The sequence below is a fragment of the Drosophila willistoni genome (genome assembly GCF_018902025.1).
Source record: "Drosophila willistoni isolate 14030-0811.24 chromosome 2L unlocalized genomic scaffold, UCI_dwil_1.1 Seg168, whole genome shotgun sequence".
Classification (NCBI taxonomy): domain Eukaryota; kingdom Metazoa; phylum Arthropoda; class Insecta; order Diptera; family Drosophilidae; genus Drosophila; species Drosophila willistoni.
Genome location: NW_025814047.1, coordinates 12,901,238 through 12,928,788, shown reverse-complemented (window position 1 = coordinate 12,928,788; position 27,551 = coordinate 12,901,238). Strand labels below are relative to the sequence as shown.

The 27,551-nt window shown below is 41.6% G+C and overlaps 1 protein-coding gene across 1 annotated transcript in view; it reads left to right on the top strand.

Annotated features, from left to right (window-relative positions):
- The window catches only part of LOC124459852, a 148,124-nt gene extending 130,970 nt beyond the window's left edge, over positions 1-17,154 (top strand). The window contains exon 4 of the mRNA XM_047009609.1: positions 16,848-17,154. Within this exon, the coding sequence (XP_046865565.1) occupies positions 16,848-17,154 (307 nt within the window). The remainder of the gene's footprint in view (positions 1-16,847) is intronic.
- The last annotated feature ends 10,397 nt before the right edge of the window (positions 17,155-27,551 follow it).

Genomic DNA, 27,551 nt, shown 5'->3' with positions numbered 1-27,551 from the left:
TGGGCAAGTCCAGCGCATTAAGCCAAGCTCGGGCTTAGACACAGACAAACCAGAAAATTTGTCGTAGTCGCGGCCATTGAGGACAGCACATTTTAAGTGAATAAGATTATCGCAAAGCCAAGATGATATTGCTCTATACTGATCATCAAAACGATCAGAATGCTTGCAAGTAGGTAGACAACAAGCCATTATAAAGCCAAAAGAAACACAAGGCAAAAAAAAAAAAAATAAATAAATAAATTTATATATATAAGAATAAATAGAAAAAATTAAATTCACAGCACAAAGATAATTATCGATAAGAAATCAATAATAATAGCAACGACGAGAGAGAAAAAAATAAAAAGAAAAAAAATTAAATGCACCAATTACTAATCACGAAACAGAAAAACTGTTTAAACTATTTAATTTGGCGAATTATGGAAATAAAACACAAGGGTGTCAAGTAAACAACACCAGTGAAAGCGTAAACAAACTTAGCACAATTAAAAACTGAGAGAAAACAATAAATATTAATAAAAACTCAGGAGCTATGCAAAAACACGACCGTCACGTCAGAGAGCAGAATTGTGTGACATCATCAACATACATGTAGTTCCGAAGGATTTCGCTCGCCTGAGGGTACATCGCTTGCACGTCTTGTGCCAATTGTAAAAGAACTCGGATCGCCAAGAATGGCGCGCAGTTAACCCCAAACGTAACAGTTTGTAGCTCATAATCCTGAATACTGTCGCAACGATCTCGGTAGAGGATAAGCTGAAAGGCGGTATGCCTGGGGTCGACTCGGATTTGTCGATACATCTGCGTTATGTCAGCGTTGAAAACGAATTGAAAGATCCGCCATTTCAGTACCTGAAGCGTGAGATCGGCCTGAAGAGTAGGGCCGGTGTGCAAGACATCGTTGAGGCTGACGCCTCGTGTGGAGGGGCTCGACGCGTTAAAAACCACGCGTACCTTGGTGGTGGCGCTATCGGGCTTAAACACCGCCTGATGGGGGAGATAGAAGTTTTTTCAATCTTGAGGCGGCGTCACCCGAATCATGTGCCCAATTCCTCGTACTCTTGAATTATGGCATCGTACTGCGTTTTTAGGACGGGATCCTTGAGAAGGTGTGCTTCATTCCGCAGGAATTGAGCCAGCGCGATCGGTCTTGAATGACCCAATTCGACGCTATACGGACCTTTGAAAGGTAAGGACACAACATACCTCACTTCACCTTCCCTCTTCGGGTGGTCTCCTGGAAGTTCCGCTCGCAGAATACGTCATCCTCCTTTTCCGGCTTTGCGGGAAGTTCTTTCACCTCCCAAAACTTGGTGAGGAGTACTTCAAGTTTTGATTCCGGACTAACTCGCGTCTGTGCAGCGAAAACTAATCCAGACACTGGAGGGTCAGGCATGATAGCTCCACACAGAACCCATCCAAAAATGGTTTCTAGCCCGACGAAATCACCAATATCCTTATTGATCCGCTTTCCGCGGATGTTGGGAAACAGGTCTACACCGATAATCATATCAAAAGGCGCGGGCGATAGTGCAGAGTGACAGTCGCAGTGCCTAAGAGGCCTCTGCCTGGGGTAGATTCAAAATAACTTTGAGCATTTGTGAGCTGGTTGCTCGTGGACGGACGCTCTGTGGCGCTGGATAGTGGGACTTGCGCAGCGGACGGCGAGGAACCGGACACATCACTAGGATGCAACAGAGTATGATGACGTTCCTTACAGGTATGGCAATTATGCGCACTGGAGCAGCCTTTCACTTGATGACCGCGGGCAAAACAGTTCAGACAAAGTCCCTGCTGTCTAATGGTTTCCAGACGCCTCTGAACAGGCATGTCAAGGAAACTAGGACAAAGCCGTATTGGGTGGTTCTCCCGATGGCAAAGCTTACAAGACGCAGGTTCGAGCTGATCTTTCGCGGGAAACGCTTTGACCTTCATCGTCGCAGAGGATTTGCGGGGGCCAATGGCCATGGCTTGGACACTTGGGGCCGACTTATGTTCTTCGGTGGAATCCAGGGCACGATACCGATCGGTGAGAAATTGGTTCAAATCGTACCAAGTGGAAACGACAGTTTTATTTGGCACTGATTGTTCCCACAGGAGGATTGTGGCCTTCGGCAATTTGCTAGTCCATATGGCGATAAGTAAGACATCCCAATTCTCAGTACTAACACCCGAACGCTCAAGCGCGGTAAGACACCCTTGAAACGCAGTCTTCAGCTCTCGCAAGGATTTGCCCGACTCTTGTGCCACCGCGGGAATCTGAAGCAGTTGTCTGGCTTGAGTCATGACTAGCAGACGGCTATTTTGGTACCGTGCGGTGAGGTGCTCCCACGCGGCCTGGAAACCCTCATTCGTCATGGGGGACTTAGCCACGATGGTTCTCGCTTCCCCTCGCGTCTTGGCGTTCAAGTGATAGAGCTTTTCCACTTGTGACAAATACGGATTGGCGATATAAACGGCAGCAAAGGGATTTGAGCTGCTCTAAGTGCATTTTAATGCAAAATAAGGGCACTTCAGAAGTTAGAGCTTCACTCTCAGGAGCTTCAAACAGAGTCAATGCGTCGGGCGCCAGAACGAAATCGGAGAGGGACATTTTGGATTGTTCTCTACGCTGTTGTGATACGGATCGGGTGACGGGAACGTCAGAACAGTGCGTGACAATAACGTGCGGGATCTGAGCCTGGGTTGAAAGCTTGGAACGACCTTTGTGTTCACTCGAGTCTTTAACCGAGAATCTGCGACCCTTAGGTAGGCTGGACGAAGACGGACGGGACTTTGGGGATTCGCTGTGGCTGCGAGCAGACGGGGACTTGCGCAGAATGTCCGTACGCTTCATGGTCACCGGAGTTGCAGAGGGAGACGAAAGACTGTTAGACTTCGGCGCAGTCTTGGACGGCTCCGTGGACATACTCAGGGGACGACTTTACCGACGAAGTCCGAGTTTGTGCGCCCTTTGGTTTTGGAAAAACAACAAAAAAGAGAAGTGGACTGTATGAGTACGCAAGAATTTTCTCACTGTGCACCGCAGGGTTGCGGGAGAATTCTCTCGCGCGTGGCTCGGAAAAGGAGCCCCTTTAATGGAGATATATTCGGAACAACATACGAACGCACGAATGCGGATCGAAAATTACACGTAGACAAAGCGGAGTGATTACAAACAAGTTTAGATGGATTTGTAAGTAACAATGGAAGTAGGTATAAAACAAAACACGGATGAAATATATAAATAAAGATGTATAGGGCAAAGAATACAAATTTTTATATAAATCTGGATGGAAATGGATATATGTATATATGAGCACAATAAAGGCTGGAATGAAATTATACATGTACTAGCTGGCCCGGCAAGAGTTGCTCTGCCCCCTTTTTTACTTGCTGGCGAATTAAATGTTTAGTTCATCCATTAAATGTTCGACGTGGCAATTTTCAAATTTTTTGCTACGCACTTAACTTAGTTTAATACTATTGAGTATACAATATTTTTTGTTTTGTTTCCAGGTGCATAAATAAACAAATTATTTGGTGCTCCCGCCCTGGAACATGCCACGTATTTATATATTTGCAAACGTACTTTATCGATTTTACTGAATTGCAGCATTCGACATTTATGTGGGCATTGAAAATTTTTTATAACAGCGGTGAATACGGCACTATCCAACGATCATCAACTTCAAAATCTTCGTTTCTGATTTTAATAGTAGTTGTTTTACCATTATCTTGTGCTGATCGTCGACGATATAATGGATATCCATCATTACCGTGTATCGTTTCAGCAATTAATTGCTTTGGAAATCGTTTTGAGAACTTGCCGTCTATTATACATGGTGAATTTGGATTGATTTCACCACAGGGACCGAGTATCATATTTTTAGTGACAACAGCGAATAATTGTGGATCGATGCTTGGATCTGGAATTTCGGCCGATATAACACTATCAATCACATCTGGTGTTAACTTCCGTACCAACCAAATCAAAATGTGAGCGTGCGGCAAACCCCTTTTTTGCCATTCAATTCGATACATATGGCAGCGCACTTCTCCAAACACACGAAGCTTGACAATGAAATCCATTAATTTTTTCAATTTTTGGTAGAATATGCGAACTGTTAAATCGTGTCGATCTGTTGGCACCTGACCATTAACTAAGTATTCATACACTTCAGTCCATTTAGGGTTGCAAGTAAATGTGATGAACAGATCTGGACGGCCGTATTGACGAACATATGTCATGGCATCTTGGGTATACTCGTGCATATGTCGTGGGCTACCGATATGTGACGATGGTAATATCGGGAAACGTCCAATTTCATGTACATCCACATCATTCAATAGTGCATCACGTAAATGTATTCTTCAGATCTCATTCTGGCTTGATTATGACGGATGAAATTCAATCGTTCGCTATCGACTTTAGCATACATGTCCACAATATATAGATGAAAAAGTTTATTGCATCTTAAAATGTAATTGTCATCCTGATAACGAATCATCAATCGATACGAATAATAATTCATCGCACTAACTTTTTTCGATGTTTCCTGACCTAAAAATTATAAGAATTACTATTTTGGTTGATACTGATCGTAATTTTTTATACCAGTTATTGCATTTATCGTTCGTATATTGATATCAATATGATACCCGTCATCTCCTCTCCAGAACAAAATCGGGTATTGTAATGCGTCATAACAACGATGGAGTTCAGAAATACGATTTAGTTGCTCATTCCTACGATGCAAAACAATATCTCTTTGATGAAATTGTTCTCCAACTATTACGATTGCAACTTCATTGATTGTTGGTGCTTTAAATCGCCTGGCATGTTGTCCGAGTGGTGTTCTGTCAGCACGTATTATGATTTTATCATCGGTGGGCATCTGATCCAGTGCATTCTTGAATAATTTGACCAATTCATTGTGCTGATGGAAAAATCTTAGCAGCTCACTCAAGATTTCTCTTCTAACATTTGTAGCGATTGCACAGCGCTGGTTCAATTCGCTATCAACATCACCAATGAAATATATTTGTAAAAACTGATGGTCAGCATCTGGGAATGGCAACAGTGACCCAGCCCTATGGTATATCTGACCTTGAATCAGGAATTCTTTTTCTCATAAATCAAATTGCATAGTAAGTACTAAGAAGTAATTACCTTAAAGGTCGGCATAAATCCATATCTTATAATATTTGTAGCCCCAAAAGATGTCATTTGAAAGCACGAATTGTACTTTTGAATATTTTTTAAAAACTCCTTTGACGCTTGTGAATTGCTATAAATTAATGAGTGCAAAGGGTCTGGTGGAGGTTCTAATGCAGGCAATTGAACTTTTCCAGAAGCACAGCACATGGCAGGCGTTTCGTTCATAAATTTCAATGCTCTGCAATGCACACATTCTTTATTCATTTGTCCAATATTGGAATATATGCTATAATCAATTGTGCTATCATAATTATAAGCCGCCAATTCCATGTTGTTGTCAACTGTGTTCGCATTACGTCTACGAAATTCTTTAACACCTGTGGCGTTTCGTGTTCGTCTACCAGTATTTGAACATCGTGGAAGTGGCATTTTGAATGTGATTTATATACAATTCACTTAATTTTTAAAATTCTAAGCTCACTTCTCTTATTGAACGCAAAAAATTGACGTATACCTCTAACGTATAGTGTTGTATAAAACTGGTTTTATTCATTCATTTTAAAACGCCTTTAGTTAATTGGTTAAACTGAAAATTAACTTTCTTTTGGAAAAAAACCCTTCTTTGGGCCACAACCAACATTTACAAAAAAAATGGTCAAAATTGGTTGATCCAAAGTGCTTGTTTGGATTCTTCAATATCTTTCTAAGCGTACACAAAAGATCCTCTTTAAGTCTTCATATTCTAAGACCTTCCAAGTGACCTCTGGAGTACCTCAGGGTAGTCATTTGGGTCCATTGCTATTCACTATTTTCATTAATGATCTTCCATTGGTAATAACACATTCTCGTGTGCTTATGTACGCGGATGTATTAAGCGTTACCTCAGTTTTAAAGAAATATCGTCTTCTTGCCTGCTTCAATCCGATCTTAATGATCTTCAGAGTTGGTGTGAAACCAACCTGTTCACGCCACCGGGTGAACAGCAGTGAGAGGCGAAGAGCAGTGAGGAGTGAGGAGGGTTTTTTGATCCTCGGCATCTACGGTCACACCAGGAGGAGTGACTTGATTTTTCCCATGGGCATCGCCATTTATTCTAAGACGAGATTTTAACCCGAACACCCGTTCTTTTCCTGGAATTTGCCTTTTTTTTTCTCGATTTGTAAATTTGTTCAACCCGCAGTCATCTCGTGTGTGTCGGGACATAGTATCACTTAAAGAAATAAATCATCATTGAATTAAAACGAAGTTTTTCGCGCGTTTTAATTATTTTACTCACGCACCAGACCCCTGAAAACATTGGCACCCGCCAACCACTTGCGGCTTATTTGGGTCCTTCCGCCCCTCCACAAACATTGGTCCTTCGAGCCGGATCTCCTTCCGCTCCTCCGGCTTGCATCGGCGGAATTCCTGATAAGTACAAAAATTTCATTATTCATTTCATTTGCCCCTACATACTAATAAAACTGTGAGGTTTTCCCGCTTTTCCATAGCGACCTACACACTTTTATATATTGTATGTACATACCTGACCTGTTCCAAGGTTACATGGTAGTTCCTAATCCTTAGCGTGTTTGTCCAACGTTTTGTTTTTACATTCCACGTTTATCCATTTTTATTTATGTCTTTTCCTCGCACTTGTCCAATTCCACTTTTTTACATATGCATTCACATGTACATGTAGTTTCCACAGCTGTTTGCCAAGTCCGCGTAAAAGTTTAAAAAACAAAAAAAATTATTAAAGTGTTATACAAAAATAGGAAAAAATAGTAATCAAAGTGTTCACCGCTTTTTCTTATGTGTTGGAATAATTACATATGTACATACATACTTACATAGTCATACATTGCACATATGTACATATCCACAACACATAATCCATTTCGGTGTCGCGCATTGATTTAACACAAAAAAAAAAGGAGGGGAAAGGAACCCCACATCCAACTAAATGACAAATTACTTACGTTTTTTGTGAACAACGCGTGTGCATACATATCTATATTATTATTATTATTATTATTATTAAAGTATAGGATATAGTTGTAAACTATCAACCTAACTATATTTTACAAGCACTGGCAACTAAGGCCTTCGGCTTAGACGAAAACTACATCCATACACTAGCCTGGGATTCGAACCGGGATCCTCGTTGTTCAGTTACTAAATGACTGCGCCACTTAGACAACTCATCTACCGAGGACTGCGGCATATCTATATACTCACCTGTGTACTTACGCATGTACGTACTTACATAGATCAAAGCATTCGTCCATATGCACTGATCGGGTATTTTGTTTGTTTTTCGCGCACAACACTCGCGGTGTGTAGAAACGTTCGTTTTGCTCTTTTTCCTCCGCACAACCACAAAAAAAAAAATATATAAATTTATTAACATAATTAACAACAAAACCAAAACCAAACATATAAGCAGCGGCCGACAGCTGTTTTCGGAGTAGTGGTGACACGTGAGTCGAGTCGTGATATCGATAGGCGGCTCAAATGCGCCAAATTCAAATCACATTTCCGATTTCCTTCTTTCGCCTTATTATATATCCGTCCATATTTATAAATAAAGATACATATAATTTCTTCCGGCCATTATTTTGCCCTCACATATATCTGTCCACATTTATAAATTATACATATATTTTTCCGGCCAGTATTTTGCGCACATATATATATCCGCCCATATTTCGAAATAAATACATATATATTTTTTGTTCCAGCATTATCGTGCCCATATATATATCCGTTCATATTTATAAATCGTATATAATTTTTTCCGGCCATTATTTTGCGCACATATATATATCCAGATCCAGATTTATATAAAAACGTAGAGCATTCTCCCGCAATCCTGCGGTGCACAGTGAGAACGTTCTTGCGTCCTCATACAGTCCACTTCTCATTTTCTGTGGTTTTTCCAAAACCAAAAAAAAAAAAAAAACAAAAGGCTCACAACCTCGGTGTTCGTCGGTAAGATCGTCCCCTGAGTATGTCCACGGAGTTGTCCAAGACTGCGCCGAAGTCTAACAGTCTTTCGTCCGATAACTCCGGTGACCGTTAAGCGTACGGATATTTCGCGCAAGTTCTCGTCTGTTCGCAGCCGCGGCGAATCCCCAAGATCCCGTCCGTCTTCGTCCAGCCTACCTAAGGGTCGCAGATTCTCGGTTAAAGACTCGAGTGAACACAAAGGTCGTTCCAAGCTTTCAACCCAGGCTCAGATCCCGCACGTTATTGTGACGCACTGTTCTGACGTTCCCGATCCGTATCACAACAGCGTAGAGAACAATCCAAAATGTCCCTCTCCGATTTCGTTCTGGCGCGCGACGCATTGACTCTGTTTGAAGCTCCTGAGAGTGAAGCTCTAACTTCTGAAGTGCCCTTATTTTGCATTAAAATGCACTTAGAGCAGCTCAAATCCCTTTGCTGCCGTTTATATCGCCAATCCGTATTTGTCACAAGTGGAAAAGCTCTATCACTTGAACGCCAAGACGCGAGGGGAAGCGAGAACCATCGTGGCTAAGTCCCCCATGACGAATGAGGGTTTCCAGGCCGCGTGGGAGCACCTCACCGCACGGTACCAAAATAGCCGTCTGCTAGTCATGACTCAAGCCAGACAACTGCTTCAGATTCCCGCGGTGGCACAAGAGTCGGGCAAATCCTTGCGAGAGCTGAAGACTGCGTTTCAAGGGTGTCTTACCGCGCTTGAGCGTTCGGGTGTTAGTACTGAGAATTGGGATGTCTTACTTATCGCCATATGCACTAGCAAATTGCCGAAGGCCACAATCCTCCTGTGGGAACAATCAGTGCCAAATAAAACTGTCGTTTCCACTTGGTACGATTTGAACCAATTTCTCACCGATCGGTATCGTGCCCTGGATTCCACCGAAGAACATAAGTCGGCCCCAAGTGTCCAAGCCATGGCCATTGGCCCCCGCAAATCCTCTGCGACGATGAAGGTCAAAGCGTTTCCCGCGAAAGCTCAGCTCGAACCTGCGTCTTGCCATCGGGAGAATCACCCAATACGGCTTTGTCCTAGTTTCCTTGACATGCCTGTTCAGAGGCGTCTGGAAACCATTAGACAGCAGGGACTTTGTCTGAACTGTTTTGCCCGTGTCATCAAGTGAAAGGCTGCTCCAGTGCGCATAATTGCCATACCTGCAAGGAACGTCATCATACTCTGTTGCATCCTAGTGATGTGTCCGTGTTCTCGCCGTCCGCTGCCCAAGTCCCACCATCCAGCGCCACAGAGCGTCCGTCCACGAGCAACCAGCTCACAAATGCTCAAAGTTATTTTGCATCTACCCCAGGCAGAGGCCTTTTAGGCACTGCGATTGTCACTCTGCACCATCGTGGTGTGGATCACCATATTCGGGCGTTGATCGACTCTGGGCCGATTCAACGTTTCTCTCCGAGCGTGTCTTCAACATGGTCCAACCCCCCTTTTACCCAGTAGACGCCGCGGTTACTGGCATGGGCCAGAGTGATGGAGGCTGCGCCGACAAGGTGTGTCTGCTAATGCTGTCTCCCTCGTGTGACCGACTGAACAAGATTGAGGTCTCCGCCCTGGTCGTATCCAAAATGTCAGGGGCCATTCCAACGGCTCCATTCCTTAACACGGTTCCGACGCAGTGCTTGATCGCCCCCTGGCTGACCCGTACTACAACAAGCCCGCGCTTATTGACATGATTATCGGTGTAGACCTGTTTCCCCACATCCTCGGAGAACGGACCAAAAAGGATATTGGTCAGTTCGTCGGGCTAGAAACCATCTTTGGATGGGTTCTGTGTGGGGCTATCATGCCTGACCCTCCAGTGTCTCGATCAGTTTTCGCTGCACAGACGCGAGTTAGTCCAGAAGCAAAACTTGAGGTACTCCTCACCAAGTTTTGGGAGGTGGAAGACCTTCCCGCAACGCCGGAGAAGGAGGATGACGTATTCTGCGAGCGGAACTTCCAGGAGACCACCCGAAGAGGGAAGGTGAAGTGAGGTATGTTGTGTCCTTACCGTTCAAAGGTCCGTATAGCGTCGAATTGGGTCATTCAAGACCGATCGCGCTGGCTCAATTCCTGCGGAATGAAGCACACCTTCTCAAGGATCCCGTCCTAAAAACGCAGTACGATGCCATAATTCAAGAGTACGAGGAATTGGGCATATGATTCGGGTGACGCCGCCTCAAGATGGGAAAAACTTCTATCTCCCCCATCACGCGGTGTTAAGCCCGATAGCACCACCACCAAGGTACGCGTGGTATTTAACGCGTCGAGCCCCTCCACACGAGGCGTCAGCCTCAACTATGTCTTGCACACCGGCCCTACTCTTCAGGCCGATCTCACGCTTCAGGTACTGAAATGGCGGATCTTTCAATTCGTTTTCAACGCTGACATAACGCAGATGTATCGACAAATCCGAGTCGACCCCAGGCATACCGCCTTTCAGCGGATCCTCTACCGAGACCGCTGCGGCAATATTCAGGATTATGAGCTACAAACTGTCACGTTTGGGGTTAACTGCGCGCCATTCTTGGCGATCCGAGTCCTTTTACAATTGGCACAAGACGTGCAAGCGATGTACCCTCAGGCGAGCGAAATCTTTCGGAACTACATGTATGTTGATGATGTCCTTGCCGGCGCTCACACTGAAGCCGACGCCCGTCTCGCCATACGAGAGCTTCAAGCTGCCCTCCAATCTTCGGGCCTCCCGCTTCGGAAGTGGACTTCCAATAAGAAGTAAGTACTTCAAGCTATTCCGAGAGAGCACCTGCTGCGAGAGGACTTTCTCGAGCTGGAAGACGCGAGCACTGCAGAAACCTTGGGCATCCGCTGGCGAGCTGCCGAGGACGTCTTCTTCTTCACCGTAGCGGACCCCCCCTGAAGGAGTCGATCTCCAAGAGGCAAGTTCTGTCCCATATCGCTAAACTCTTCGACCCGCTGGCTGGCTAGCTCCATTTCTTATTCGAGCGAAAATGTTCATGCAGCAAATCTGGCTAACCGAACTGGGCTGGGATGATGTTCTGCCGCCTCTCCTGCTGCAGCAATGGCACGAATTTCTGCAGGATTACCAAGGCCTCAGTGAACTCCGCATCCCCCGTTGGCTAAACACCAGCGACACGCTCTCGTGGGAGCTTCATGGCTTCTGTGGCGCGTTACAGAAAGCGTACGGGGCAACCCTATATGTGCGGGTTAGTTATCGCGATCAAGTAAGCGTCCATCTATTAACGGCTAAGACTCCTAACTAAGACTAAGCTAGCTCCGGTCAAAACAGTCTCGCTGCCTCGGCTGGAGTTGTGCGGAGCGGTTTTGCTAGCCGATCTCTGGGCGTCGATCGCTCCTGAACTTCTAATCCAACCTTCAACCTCCCAGTTTTGGACCGACTCCACCATTGTGTTGGGTTGGCTTAATAAGCCCCCGTGCAGTTGGTCCACCTTTGTGGCCAATCGAGTATCCAGCATCTCCAAAAGCACCAGTGGCCAAAGCTGGTCACATGTGCGCTCCGTGGACAACCCCGCTGATCTGGCTAGCCGTGGAGTCTCCGCGGTCGAGTTATCGGCCAGCAGCCTCTGGTGGCATGGGCCGGACTGGCTCCAGCGAGTCCCCGAGTATTGGCCAACTCCCCATAACGAACTCCCAGACACCCAGCTGGAGCAACGAGTCCAGTGCCACACCACCGCGACCACCCTACTCGATGACGTTAGCGAACGTTTCTCGGACTATGGTAGGGCATTACGAGTCATCGCGTACATCCTACGGTCCGCCTCACCAATGACGATCTTCTTTCCGCCGAGCGCGCCTTGACTCGGACCTCTCAGCATCGGGAATACCTCGCGGAGATTCGGGCCCTGGGTGAAGGGCGACCCCTGCCATAATCCAGCACGCTACTCAATCTGAATCCATTTCTCGACCAGCATGGGATACTCCGCTCCTGCGGACGACTCCGGGCCGCTGAGTCCCTCCGATATGATGAACGTCACCCTATTCTCCTCCCCTATAGTACTCATTTCACACGTCTGCTTGTCGAATTCGCCCACCGCATCACGTTGCATGGCGGCAATCAACTGATGGTGCGGTATCTGCGCACCAAATTCTGGATCCCACGGATCAAGAACATGGTGAAGTCCCACATCAAGGGGTGTGAAGTCTGCATCGTTCATCGTTGACGACTACAGACTCAGATGATGGGTGATCTCCCTCGAGAACGCATCACGTACTCCAGGCCCTTCACCCACAAGGGCATTGACTTCGCAGGGCCGTTCGAGATCAAAAATTACACCGGGCGTGTGTGTCTCATAACTAAGGGTTATGTCTGCGTCTTTGTGTGTTTCACCACGAAGGCGATCCATCTCGAGGCTACCTCCGACCTCACCACTGAACGATTTCTTGCAGCCTTCTCTCGGTTTGTCGCACGGAGACAATGCCCACAGCGCATTTACTCCGACAATGGCAAAACCTTCGTAGGGGCCTCAAAGGCGCTCGAAAAAGATTTCCGGAATGCCACCAAGCATTTACCCAGCACGTTTTATCCTGGCAGTTCATTCCGCCAAGCGCGCCCCATATGGGAGGATTGTGGGAAGCAGGGGTCAAAAGTTTTAAGACCCTGTTTTACAAGTCCTCTTCCACTGCCAAGTACACCTTCGAGGAACTTTCCACTCTCCTGTGTAGGATCGAAGCGTGCCTAAACTCCAGGCCAATCTCTCCCATGAGCGAGGATCCAGAGGATCTGCTGGCCCTAAGCCCGGGACATTTCCTGATTGGAGGACCGCTCTTATCCATTGCGGAACCGGAAATTCTGGTCGAGCCTATGTCGCTGATCAACCGATGGCAGCGACTGAAGGCAATCCAGCAGGCTTTCTGCCGCCGCTGGAAGAGTGAGTACCTCAAGGAGCTTCACAAACGGAATAAGTGGAAATCACCGACTCGCAGCCTCCAGACCAGCGACCTCGTGATCGTGTCTGAATATAACCTCCACTCCAACGAGTGGCGCTTAGGGCGAATTGAGCGCACTCTGCCCAGGGCTGACGGTCTCGTCCGAGTGGCTGATGTCACCACAGCGCGTGGGTCTATCCGAAGACCCGTAGCGAAGCTCATTCTGTTGCAAGACAGCAGGAGTCCTGAGCCTAAAACCGTATCGTGACTCCCAATCCCTCTATGTTCCCTCCGAATGTCCTCGTCTCCGTGCATGTTGTTCGTTCCCGCGCATAGACTAATCCACTCCCCCCTACGTAATTTCTTTCGTTACAGTTCGTTCAGCTCCCCCCTTCATAGCGACATGGCCCCCACACGTCTGCCGCACCACCGCAGCAAACGAGCTGCTCCGCAGGGCACGAACGTGTACCGATGCCGGGTCTGTCGGGGGTTCATGCACTCCGGCAGTGTCAGCGCTTCCTGAACCTCCGAGGGGAAAAGCGGCTCCGGGCGGTGCTGATCAACAAGTATTGTCCCAATTGCTTGGCACACGAGCTTTCATCCGACGCGTGCCGGACTCGCCATGGTTGCCGACGATGCGGGCAAAGGCACCACACCCTGCTCCACATGGCCGACCAAACGCCGAGACCACGTGCCTCCGCCCGGCGGCGCAGCCAATCACCCCCCTCCGGGCGTGCTGCACCCCCGCTACAACCCTGTTCCCGATCATCGTCCGACCGCTCCGCTTCCCCAGAAGGCGCACCCGAAATCTCTTTATCCTCCCTGCTCCACGCCAGGACGACGACTGTCCTGCCAACCGCAGTTCTCCGGTTGGGCAATGGCTCGAAATCCTTCGAGACCCGCGTCCTTCTCGATGCGTGTGCGGCTGAGAGCCGCATCAATCGCTCCTTTGCCCGGTCCCTGGGGTTAGCTGTGACCAAGGTCGGGGTCGACCAAGCCTGCACGGCCGTCCTCGAGTCGAGGTCCGACAAGACGTTCCGACGGAACGTTATATTCCGGGTCGAAGAGGACTTGCTCATCCGCACTCCCATCCGGGAAGTGTCGGCGCCGGTCCGGGAGAAATTTGCCACCCTGATCCTGGCCGACCCCTATTTCTACCGGCCTATTTCATCCAACCAGGCTGTGTGCCCGGTCATAGCGGTACTCCCGCAGCTCAGAGCACCGTGTTCGGATGGGTCGTTTCCGGATCCTGTGGGATCTAGGCGCTCCAGGACGCTGCCGTCCCCCATCCTTTGTATGTCCAGGGTGGCAATTGCAACATGTTGCAAGGGGGGCGGTATGTTCACGCCACCGGGTGAACAGCAGTGTGCGGCGAAGAGCAGTGAGGAGTGAGGAGGGTTTTTTGATCCTCGGCATCTACGGTCACACCAGGAGGAGTGACTTGATTTTTCCCATGGGCATCGCCATTTATTCTAAGACGAGATTTTAACCCGAACACCCGTTCTTTTCCTGGAATTTGCCTTTTTTTTCTCGATTGTCACTTAAAGAAATAAATCATAATTTAATTAAAACGAAGTTTTTCGCGCGTTTTAATTATTTTACTCACGCACCAGACCCCTGAAAACATTTTGCACCCGCCAACCACTTGCGGCTTATTTGAGTCCTTCCGCCCCACCACAAACACAACCTATTAAGTTTCAATGGCTCCGAATGTAAAGTTATGCCTTTTTATAGATGCACTCTAGACTTAGCAACTTACTATCTTAACAACACTGCCTTAGAACGGTTAGATATTATCAATGACTTAGTTGTTCTTATGGACCATAAATTAACTTTTAATCCTCATATTTTTGCCACAGTTATTAAAGTTATGAATGTTCTTGGGTTTGTAAAAAAGATTTTGACGATCCGTACACAACCAAAATTGTGTATACTTCATTAATTCGTCCTATCTTAGAGTACGGATCTTGCATATGGTCGCCGCAATATGAGACCCACCAAAGCAAAATTGAATCTGTTCAAAAGCAATTTCTGCTTTTCGCTCTTCGCGGTCTAAATTGGGATCGCAATGTCAATTTGCCATCATACTCCAGTAGGCTTCTTTTAATCAATCTTCTTCTTTAATTAATCGTAGAGTAATGCTTGGTGCTATTTTTATTCACAAACTTTTATTAGGTGAAATAGACTCACCTGAGCTATTGAACCAGTTAAACCTATCTGTACCCCGTAGACCTACTAGAAATTTTATTCCTCTATCCTTAAAACACTGTAGTTCCAACTATTCTTTGCATGAACCTTTTCGAGTCCTATGTTCTGATTACAATCTTCTGTATCCCGTAATCAGAACAGAAGCCTCTCTTTCTCTTGTAAAAACCTCTATTTTAGCACACTTAGCTCGTAATTAGCAGTAGTTAATCATATTTTAATTGTTTGTCCGTTTTATTTGTATTTGTCCACGCGATCGTGCCGTCCGATATACGGCTGCGCCCCACGGTTTGTCGGGCGGTAGTTGGACAGCTCTTTGGTATCCTGGTGTCGTATGGGCCACTTGAACGTACTTCGCATTGTACGCGTCAACGTCCAGACAGTATTAAAAATCAATACAACTTCATAAACATTCTAACACGAAATGAAATGGTGTTCTATAGGGCATCTTCTAAAAAAATATCAAAGAAGCTAACTTCGGCTATGCCGAAGGTTTCATACCCTTGCAGTCCTTGGCAATAATATTATTACTTTTTGAAATTTCTTTCCCTGCAACTCAATTCATCAATACACAAACAAAACATTATTACTCTTTTTACTAAAATTTTTTCTTCTTCTACCATCATTCCCACAGCAAAGCACGTCACGCATTCACATACAGCTTATGTAGCGTTGCGTCTGTGTGTGTATGCATGTGCTCTGTTGATTTGATGATGAGTAGTTGGTAGAAAGCAGGGATGTCGGCAGTGGTTGCATCGATTTATATTGACTGTATTGTGTCCTATATATTCGATCAGATTTAAATTTTGGAATCTGAGGTTTTATATCCAATACTATCATATTAGTTAATTTTATGGGGATTCTCCAATTTAATGAAAATGTTTCTTCTAGAGCTATATGATATAGTGGTCCGATACTAACAATTTTCATACTTTATCTTACCCGGGTAATAAAAAGCCCAAAAAAAAAATTCCATATCGATAGCTCTTAAGATGGCTGACTAAAACGCATACGCACCGACGGATTTTTAATATAGCGCTTGCCATGTAGAAATACTTCTGCTCCGGTCCCTCTTGGCGATTGCAGTTCTTTTGATTTGCGAAATGCTCGGGTCTTTTAGCTTGGTAAACAGGTAACTAGTCTCGTCAGCTAGGATTCGGATAGGAAGTGCGCCTACTAGCACCGCTTATGATTGCAACGTCTGTGCCGAGCTCTCTGACGGTCTGGGCCAGCAGGTCTCCGAGTGAAGGTAAAATTTATAATGGCCATAGGTATGGTCGAAAAACAGGGACTCTAATGAATAACTCTGTCACTTTTAACTCGGTTGCCTTAAATTTAAAATTTGACAATTTTATATACCTGTTAATGACTGTGCCAAATTTGATCAACATCGGGTAGTCACCCGACATAGTCATGCCATATAGATCCCAAAGGAACAATCGGAGGTAAACAGGGACTTTTATATTCTTTGCATGGCGGATATGTTCCTTCTATGCGTTGCACCCTGCTGACCAAAATTAAAATACTCTTTTTGCAAGGGTATAAAAAGAGCTTAGGATGAAAAGTGATACATATGTCTATTATATTCAAGCGTCGATTCTGTTATTTATTTTATGCTGCAAATGTTTTATATAATTTTAGGGAAGATCAGATAAATCACAATTTGATCGACATTCCTGATGAAGAAGCCAGATTACCAGCTTCATTCAGATTGCTGTTTACTGCACATCAGTATATGGGAAGAAGCCAATCCTGCACGCTTGATAACGGCGAATTTCTCCAGTTCATTCTTAGATCGATTATACCGGAACTGCATGCTCCAATGTATGATTCGTGCAGAAATCATGTCTTGGAGTACATTGAACAGGTAATATATTTATGTCAACAAAACCTCGGAAACCTTGCTTGTATTTTTCTAGATGATTATCAGTATATTATTTATACTTAAATGTTTGGCATTAGTTACTACTACATGCAGGAAAAATTGCAAATTGGAAAATTTGCCAAAAAATAATAATTTTTTTGTGGTCGGGTATTTTGGCCTTTTTAATAAAAATTATAACAAAAATAACTGTAAACAATGAACACCCTCAATATATTTTTTTACAGGCGTAATATTAACAATTTCATCCCTATCTCGTCCTAATGGGAGTACTACCGTTCGCAAATGAAGTCTCAATCCAAAAATGAAAATTTTTTCTCAATCTAGACACTTTTTCGGTTCGCTGGTAGTAGAATTGGAATGAAAAATGAAATAGTTATGAGCTTTTATAGAAAAAAAATTGATTTTTTGTCTTTTTTTTCTTACTAATTATTTTTTTAAATTGACAATTTTTCGCCAACGATGCACCATACCCTGAGTAAGCAGTTTCATAGCGATGGCTTAATTTTTGCGCCTTGTAGGACTTGCAAAAGCTCCAAAAACTTAGTTTTGAGAAAAACGTGTTTGAAAATTTGCGCTGCGGCCCATCGCGCCGCAACGGTCAACCGTTCCATTTAACGACCGATAACATTCGTAATTTTACAGATTTCCACTTGAAATTTTTACACAGTATTCTTGAATCATATATCTATCCGAAAATGCAAAAACAAAAAAATCGCATTTTTTTTAACACAAGGTGGTAACTCCATTTAAATTCATGCCGTTTTTAAAACCATTCAATTAATAGACCTAAGCTAAAGTAAATATTGTTAAATAAAATTTAATAAAAAATATAAATTTTAATAATAGAATTAGAATTATGTCTCATTTGACGGAATATTTAATAATAAAACTTATTAATTATTGGAGAAAGTATTTGTAAAAGACTGTGTTTTTAATTGAATGGTGTTATAAAATGTCATTAATGCGCATTACATCCTCAAATAGAACGAATAGAATTTAAAAAGTAAAAATTTAATAAAAAATATACAGTGGCGGTAAAAAATTTGACACATAAACTTTTTGTTTATTTATAGAGTTGACTTGGTCATTCTATTTCTTTTTAAATCGAATTTTAATTTGATTAAAAAACGGCAAAATTTGGAACTGGAAAAAAACATTCTTAAATTTTTTTAAAATTGATAGTACACCTTCGGACCCTAAGAAAATTTGAATATTTTTTTTGGACTTTCTGCTTGGCGTCAATTTAAGCAACTAATTCATTCTAAAAAATAACCACAATTGAAATAAGATAGTGATCAGTAGCAAAACCACCAAACTATTTTCCACTCCCTCTTTCGCATGGAAAGTAACGCTGCTTAGGTAAAAAAGGACGACAGGTAAAAGTACCTTTACAAATTCCTGATTCAAGTATTCGAGATGGTGAGCGTGAGAGGCCCACTGATCATATGGAAAGCTCCGAATTATATGATAATTCTTATCCACTATCAAAGAGAACACGACAAGTGGTCTATGATCCTTTTGAATTCAATGCAAAAACTAGATCTGTGGACAGCTGTGATTCAATAGATTGGACATCCTTTACTTGCTTAGTTTTGGTAATCATAGCTTCTGTGGAATTAATGCTGTTCTCTTCGGCTTGGCGATGTAGCAGTGTGTCTAGCTTGTCCTGACAATGTTTGCATCTATACGTTTAATCACATCTTGAAATACCATGGTCAGGCCTTAGACAACTGGAACACAAACATTTCTCCTTAGAAAATGAGTAGCGCCTCTCCACGGAGAGCTTCAAGAACTGGTCACAGTTGTATACACTATGCTCCTTAGACTCACATTTAAGGCACCCTCTTGAGTCTGCCGATATCAATATCCGAGTAGATTTCGTAATGCTTGATTGTGCGACTTTTTCGCACTAGCTTAATTCGAACTCATCACAACGTTCCCCGAGAAATCTGAGAAAATCTTTAATGGTTGGAGATGTCCCCTCACGGCTGTGGGAGACCCATTTGCATTGCGACTCTGCATCAATTTTGTCAAGCAAAAAAAAAATTGCCTAGAATTCAAATCCTGCACGAAGAACCAATTTTATGGTGATATATAAAATAAGTTTGTTGGTTCGTTTTGCTTTAAAAATATATTTATTTAACTCCTTGTGAAATTTTTTGTTGGCCAAAAAGCAATCAAATAAAACTAAACATACACCAGACGCTAGATAGTGCATCATCCAAAAAAGGTGTGACCATGCAGCTTAAAGACCAGAGTGATGCAATACAAAATATCGTTTACGTTCAAAGCTACATTAAGCAATTGGGAAATCAGCTGTAGAAATAAGTCAATTAAAGAAACGTTGCGTTTGTTCCTGTTGTTAAAAACCGAATGAATTTTATTTAAAAAATGTTCTTGTGCTTAGCCTAAGAATTCTTAAGTATATAAGTTCTGCCGCTATAGGTTCGGCAGCAGAACGAGAGAGCGTAGTATGTATGTGTGTACATATGTATATGCATATGGAATATATGTATATTTAGCAGGCGCATAAGGCTTGGGGAATATGCTGACGGGGCAGATTCCACGCTGGTGGTCAGCCACATGGGGTCGCATTACATTTGTTTATATTATGCGCTCGCCTTGTTTATGCATAGCGACAAAGTGTCACTAGTATAAACATGAAAATGTAGTATACACTATCATGTGTTGATCATTTAAAGCTTTTATATGTAGAATACTCTACATTGCGTCGGGTATTATTATTTTATTACTGAACATAATTTTAAAAATAAAGTAGTATTTATACGTAGTCTTTTTTTTTTTTTTGTGTTCGCTTTTTTTTTTGTAAAATTACTTAATTATAATGAAAATTATAAAATATATATATATATTATTTTTTTTATTTTTAATTTGATTTTTTTTTTTTAATTTTTTTTTTATTTAATTTTTTTTAAATTGTTGAGATAAAAAATAATCGATATTATATATGTATATATATTTTTTTTAATAAATTTTAAATTTTATTATTATTACGGTTGATCATTCCGATTTTTATTTTATAAATGGTTTTAACCTGTTTTTATGAACTTTTTGGTTTTTATTTTTATCATCTGCAATTATTATATTATCATTTTCTTAGCATCTAGTTTATGACCTATTTCTTTCCTTAACAAGACTTTATCTACTATTTGTAAATCAAATCAGTATTTTTATCGTAGTATTTTTTATTCTTTAACTTATGGTTTTCTAACATTATTCTAGCTCTTTTATATGCTATTTCTATTCTAAATTTTATTTCCTTAGAGTAGTCGTCTAAATTGTATATATGAATCTATGAACTGATTTGGTAGTCTTCCAAATACTAGTTCGTATGGACAATATTCATGCACTGCCGAGGGTGTTGTGTTGTAACAATAAGTGAAATATTGTATCCAAACATCCCAATCGGACTTATCTGCTGATATGTATGAACGAATATATTCGTTGAATATTCTATGACTTTGTTCTATTGTCCCTAAAGTTTGGTGGTGGTATGCTGTTGATGTTAGATTTTCAATCTTCATGTACTTGCACATATCTGTTATAATTTGATTTGTATACTCAGTTCCCATGTCCGTAATGAGTATTTTCATTGGACCGTACTGTAGTATAAGATTTTCGAATATAGCTTTAGCTACATTACTTGCACTCTTGGATGCAACTGGAATGGCTATTAAATATTTTGTCAGATCGCATATTAATGTGACAATATACTCATTTTCATTATCTGATTTTGGTAGTGGACCTATTGTGTCCACTATCACTTTATCAAAAGCCTTCGCTGGTATTTCTGTTATTATCATGGGGGTATGTGTCGTCGTTTTTGATACCTGGCATTTATGACATGTACTCTTTGATATGGCGCCCCATATTTTTCCATTAGTAGCGTCTTTTGATTTTTGCCAGCGTTCTGGTAATGCCAGTATGATCTCCTTGAATTGGACTATCATGGTATGTAGACAGTATTGCTTCTTTTTCATTTTCTATTAGGGTCACCGGCTGCAGTTGCGCTACTCTTAATGTTTTCAATATAGTATTGCCCATATTTTTAAAAGAATCTATTGAAATAATTTTAAAGATCTTTTCGCTCGGTGCCACTTTTAGTTGGCTGATTTCAAGTATACCCGCTTGCATTTCAAGCCTTTGGAAGAACTGACCTAAGTCGAGAATTCCATTGGTGTATAAATCGCTAACATCAATTCTTGCTATAACTGTTTTTCCATGTTTCAATGAACATTTAGATTCTGTTATTCGCAAGGGGACTACTTTCCGTACCTCGTCATTATTGATGATTTCGTATACGTTGGGCCTAGAGAAGCATCTTGAAGTTTTTGCCTTGGCAAATGTGCTTCGTTATTAACTGCTTAGTTTTTCTGTCTACTTTGTTGCCTGGTAGTGACTTTCAGGACTTTTGTATTCATATCTCGTAATTCGGATATAGTTATCCGCAATAGGGCGTCTGCCACAAAATTATCTTTACCTCTCAAATACTCTACTGTAAAGTCGTACTCTTCTAATTCTAGCCGCATGCGTGTTAGTTTTGAACTCGGGTTGACCATGGAGAATAAATATGTTAATGGTCTATGGTCTGTTCGCACTGTGAAGTGTTTTCTATATATATATGGCCAAAAAAATGTATTGCTGCTAGCTAGAACAAGTTCTGTAGTTCTCTTGTTGCTTTCACCTTTAGTGAATGCTCTTGATGCATATGAAACTGGAAGCTGGAGTCCATTGTAGTTTTGCGTTAAAACTGCTCCACATGCTTGCTTGCTTGCATCTGTGTTTATGCAAAATTCTTTGCTAAAATCTGGGTACTGCAATAGATTAGGGTGAACGAGCTTTTCTTTTAAGTATTGGAATGCATTTTCGCATTCTGCTGTCCATTCGAATGGAACATTCTTTTTGCATAATCTTGTTATGTGCCGGGAATATTCGTCGAAATTTTTTATGAAACGTCTATAGTAATTGCAAAATGCAACGAAACATCTAGGACTATCTGCATCATGTGGGACTGGATAATTCTTGATGACGTCAAATTTTGTGTTGTCTGGCAAGATTCCTTTATCTGTGCATTTGTGACCTAGGAATGTCATTTCATGCATAAAAAATGAGCATTTTTCTGGATGCAGTTTTAGATTGTTTTTTCTGCAAAGTTCAAAAACATCTATTAAATTTTTAATTATATGTTGTTCAGAACAACCAATAACGATTAAATCATCCATATAGAGGAATGCTTCGCTAGGCTCAAGCCCTGAGAATGCTATTGTCATCATTCTCTGAAATGAATAAAGTGCTATTTTTAGACCGAAAGGTAATCGCGTGAAACGATATGAGCCATTGCTCGTTGAAAAAGACGTTATATCTTTTGTTTTTTTTTTCTAGTTCAATTTGATGAAAACCTGACATTAAGTCAAGGCAAGAAAAATATTTAGCTCTTCCCAATTGATCAAGAATATCATTAATTCTGGGGAGCGGAAACTTATCTGACAGCAATTTTTTGTTTATTTGACGATAGTCAATTACTAATCGCCAGTTTTTTCTTTAGATCCCGAAAGTGTTTTCTTTGGGACTAGTAAGAGTGGGTTATTATAAGGCGAGACAGACGGTTCAACAATACCCTGTTCAATTAACTTTCCAACTTGTCGCTGGATTTCTTCTATTTGGCTATACGGATTCCGGTAATTTTTCACATATACCGGTTCATCATCCTTAAGTCTTAATTTTTGTTTATAAAAATTATTTGTTGTGATTGGTTCGGTGTGAAGTCGGTGCATAACTTATCGAGTTTGTCTTTAAATAGTATTGGGAAATTTTTCCTCAATTTATGAATTACAGATTCTTTTCTTATATGTTTGTTATTTTGAACTATATCGTAGTTCGCAAGTGATTCCAATTTTATATTGTTAAAGCCTACTATTTGGCATTTATCTGTGGTATTTAACAATCGGACAAAAGTACTTTGGTCTGTTGCATTAGTGTTTGCAACATAAACACCCGGTTTAATTTCCTGATTGGGAATTAAAATGTTATCTTCTGCTGAATATATGTATGTAGCTCTACTTTGCGTACCACTTGGGATCTTGCTGGTAGAAGTGCTCTTAGTATAAACCAGTCTTCTGAATTATTGTAATCTAATTAGCAATTAAAAGTTTTTATGAAATCTAATCCTATTATTCCATCGCATGGGATTGCGAAATCTGAATAAAGCAGATGAAATTCGTATCGAATAATATATTTATCTGTCTGCAATTCAATTGAGACTAGGCCCTTGGAGTTTATTACTCCTTCTCATATGCCTCGAATGTCTGTGGTTTTATTACTTGCATGTCATGGAATACATCAGAATTTTCTTTTATTATAGAAATGTCTGCACCGGTATCAATTAAGAATCTTATTTTCTTATTTGTTTTAACATTCTTAAATGATACGAAATTATTAAGACTTAGGTTAATAGAATAGAGTTTATTTTCTAATGTTGAGCATTTGAAGGAGCTTGTCCGTTTCCCTGGTCGCTTTGGGTAATTCGGACATTATTGCCATTGCTACTATTAGAGCCGTTCGTGTTCTGGTTGTTGTTTCGGTTTGAGTTTTAACTACCTCGGCTATAACATCGTCCTCCTCTATTGGTTCTTCTATCATTGTAGTAATTGTTATTTCCATAGGAGTTGTAGTTACCTCGGCCATTGCCTCTAGCTCTTTGAGTGTAGTAACTACCTCCTCTATTACTTCGTCCGCGCTGAAATAGTACTGTGCTAGCACTTCCAGTCATTTTAGTGCTGCAATGGATATATTTACCCATTGCATCATTAAAAGTGACGAAGTTACCAGCTTCTAGCACGATTTTTAGCTTTTCATGCTCACAGTTCTTAACCATGGCAGCTATGGACTCTTTTGTTGAGAATTTTTCGGCATTATCAGGGTCTAGGCCATCGTCAATATAGGCAGCCTCAAGCTGTTTTCGCAAGTTGTCTATATCGGTTGCATATTGCGATAACGTTTTGACTTGCTGTTTTATGTTTAACAGTTTGTCTTTTTATACGTCGGTTGATTCACCTTCGACGTTACCCTTTGGTTTGTTGATTATGCCTATAATTGTGTTTTCATTTTGTATCCTGTAATAGATTGTTCCTACTATTTTTGATTTGGTTACTTCAACTGCCAAATCTTCCTGGTTACCTGTCAAGAACCTATTTAATGACAACTTGTTGCCATCAAATTCGGGGATGGAAGAGGAAACCTGCTTCACATATTCCCTATCTAGGGTAACCTGGTCAGGCATTTCTGTTGGTTAAATTGATAAAATTTACCATTTATTCAGAGCAAACAGTGAATATTGGTTGACGGTTAACACAGGACTGAACTCTGTTATGTTACAGTGATCGTTCAGTTCTTTCCAACATGTTAAATAACATTGTAGCTTACATTAACAGATTACATGTTCTTATACGTAAATGTGTACATCAACACTCCTTCTTAAACTACATTATACAAATATGTTTCATTCAATTTTAGTTATTCCAAGAAGGTAAACAAATTCATGATGCTTAATCTTAGACAAACATTTTGTTAAAATATCAGCAGCATTTTCGTTAGTTGAAACATATTTTAAATCAATTTCATTATTTTCTACTTTTTCTCGTACAAAATGATATTTGATGTCGATGTGCTTCGTGCGCTTATGATGAATTGGATTTCGGGCAATTTGCTGCGCACTGATATTATCGCCGTAAATGATGATAGGATGATCGCTGGCAGCATATCCTATTTCGATGAGCAGACGTTTAAGATATACAGCTTCCTTGGCTGCAGATGATAAGGCTACATATTCAGCCCCTGTGCTACTCAAAGCAACGATACTTTGTAACACTGCTAAATACTTAAGCATACCAATTAGTGACTGATAATTTGTTATATTTACCTTGGCGCAGCCCGCGTCATTACAATCAGCCGTAAAACCAGGGGTTAGAGGTGTTCCAACAGGCCGACAGTTAGCCATACCATGAACATCAAGTAGCTTTCTTACAAATATCTCCGTTATTTTCTCTTTGTGTTTCCAGTCCAAGGAAATATTTAAGTCGGCCTCCATCGTGCATTTTAAAATGTACTGCAATCTCCTTCTAAATTTTGGATATGTCTGTTTCGTTAGGGCATATGATTATAAGGTCATCGACGTAGACGGCTATGTAGATTTTCTTGTCTTCTTTACCATAGAGGCAAGACTCATGTTTGCATTTGTGGAATCCGATACCACGTAGAACTTCGTCGAGTGTATTATTCCAAATTCTTCCAGATTGCTTGAGTCCGTATAGTGCTTTTTGTAGCTTGAGAACCTTTTTGGGGAGGAATGGTTGACAAAACCTTCCGGTTGCTTCATGTAAACATCCTCCTCTAGATTACTGTTGAGGTAAGCATTGGATATATCAACTTGGTGTATGTAAAGATTTTTCTCCGCAGCTATGCCCACAGCCTTTAGCCACCAGTCTTGACTTGAACCTTTCTATATCACCATGCTTAGTTCTTTTAATGCGAAATACCCATTTGGACCCAATCGCCTTTTGGCCAGGCGGTAAATCTACCAAACGCCATGTGTTATTTTCCAACAATGCGTCGTATTCTTGTTTCATCGATTCCTGCCAGAACTTGGCACGTTGTCTATTTAGTGCATCTGATACTGATTGAGGTGTCTCTATATCATCCTCAAGTTGAATTTGATGAAGCATGTTATATTGCTTCCTTGGTCTACCAGCTAAACCAGTACGAAGAATTTTCGGTCTTCCTGGTTCTCGTTGTGGAGTCTCTTCTTCGGTTCTCTGGATCGGTTCTAGATCCTGTTGTTGATTTGTGATTTCGTCATCACTCGCAGTGACAAAATCTTCCTCCTCCTCTTCGTCGAAGTCCGTATCGTCGTTTGGAGGAATATCTGACCTTGGTGACATAGGTTCCTGGAGATCTTCATTTGGTTCTTCTATTGGGACGTGCGGCTCGAGACGAATAATGCTTGTCACGAAATCGTTGTTTTTGTCTGAAAGATCAAAATTTTTTAATTCTTTGTTCTGGAATTCATTTTCTATAAACTTCACGTCACGTCGCTCAACATATAGACGATATGCTTTAGCTTCAGAGGAATAACCAATAAAAATGTACTCTTTTCCTTTTGAGTGGAACTTCTTTTTATTTGTTTTATCCAAAGCGAACGCTCGACATCCAAAAACTTTTAGGTGCTTCACTGACGGTAAGCGACATTTCCAAAATTCGAAAGGTGTATGTCCATCTAAGGCTTTTGTAGGACATCGGGTTCGCAAATAAACTGCAGTATTCACTGCTTCAGCCCATAAAAATTCTTCTAAATTTGCATGAGTCAATAGACATTTAGTCATCTCCACTATTGTTCTGTTGGCACGCTCGGCAACTCCATTTTGTTGCGGTGTATAGGGTACGGTTAATTCACGCTTGATACCATTTTCTTCAAGGTATGCTGAAAAACTCCCGTTATTATACTCAGTGACGTTATCGCTCCTCAATGCTTCGATTTTCTTACCAGTTTGACATTCGACATAACTTTTGAATTTTTTAAACTTGTCAAAAACTTCGCTCTTAGCTTTGATGAAATAAATGTGGATTTTTCGAGAATAGTCATCGATAAATGTTACAAAATATCGATTACCAGCTAATGAAGTTACGTTCATCGGTCCGCAGACATCTGTATGCACTAGTTCCAAAACATTTTTTCTAGATCGCTAAGTTTTTAATGGGAAAGGGAGTGCACATATTTTTCCCAGATTACATGTTTCACAATTAGTTTTATTGAAACAATTTTTTATTTTCATACCGTGAACTAGTTCCTTGTCACTTAATTGCTGCAAGTTTTTGAAGTTAAGATGTCCATATCTATTATGCCAAATATTTGTATGCGTCGCACTATCCAATATATTAAAAGTTTCTTTTTCTGGACCATCAATATATACATACAAATCATTTTCTTGTGTTGCTTCTAAAACCACTTTACCCAAACTATTTTGTACCATAGCTTTTCCATTTTTAAATATTGTAGTTAAAGCGTATTTCGCTGCTTTACTCACCGAGAAAAAATTCATTTGTAGAGAAGGGGCATACAGAACGTTGTTCATCGCCCTTTTTTCTTGGTACGACACAAACATTTTTTTGTCACAACACATATGAGACGTCGCGCCACTATCTATACACCATGTATTCTTTTTCTGCGTCGACATGTAGTTCAAGAGTAAACAGGCCGATGTATCTTGTGTCTCGCTCTTTTGATTTTGTTTCCTCTCTCTCTGCTTTTTTTGGCAGTCCGATGCACGATGCCCTGGGATGTCACAGTAAAAACATTTTCCGTTAAATTTTGACTGTCTTTTTGCTTTTTCCTTGTCCACGGCATTCTTTCTTGAAAACTTTGTAGTGTGTGTGTAAACCATTTG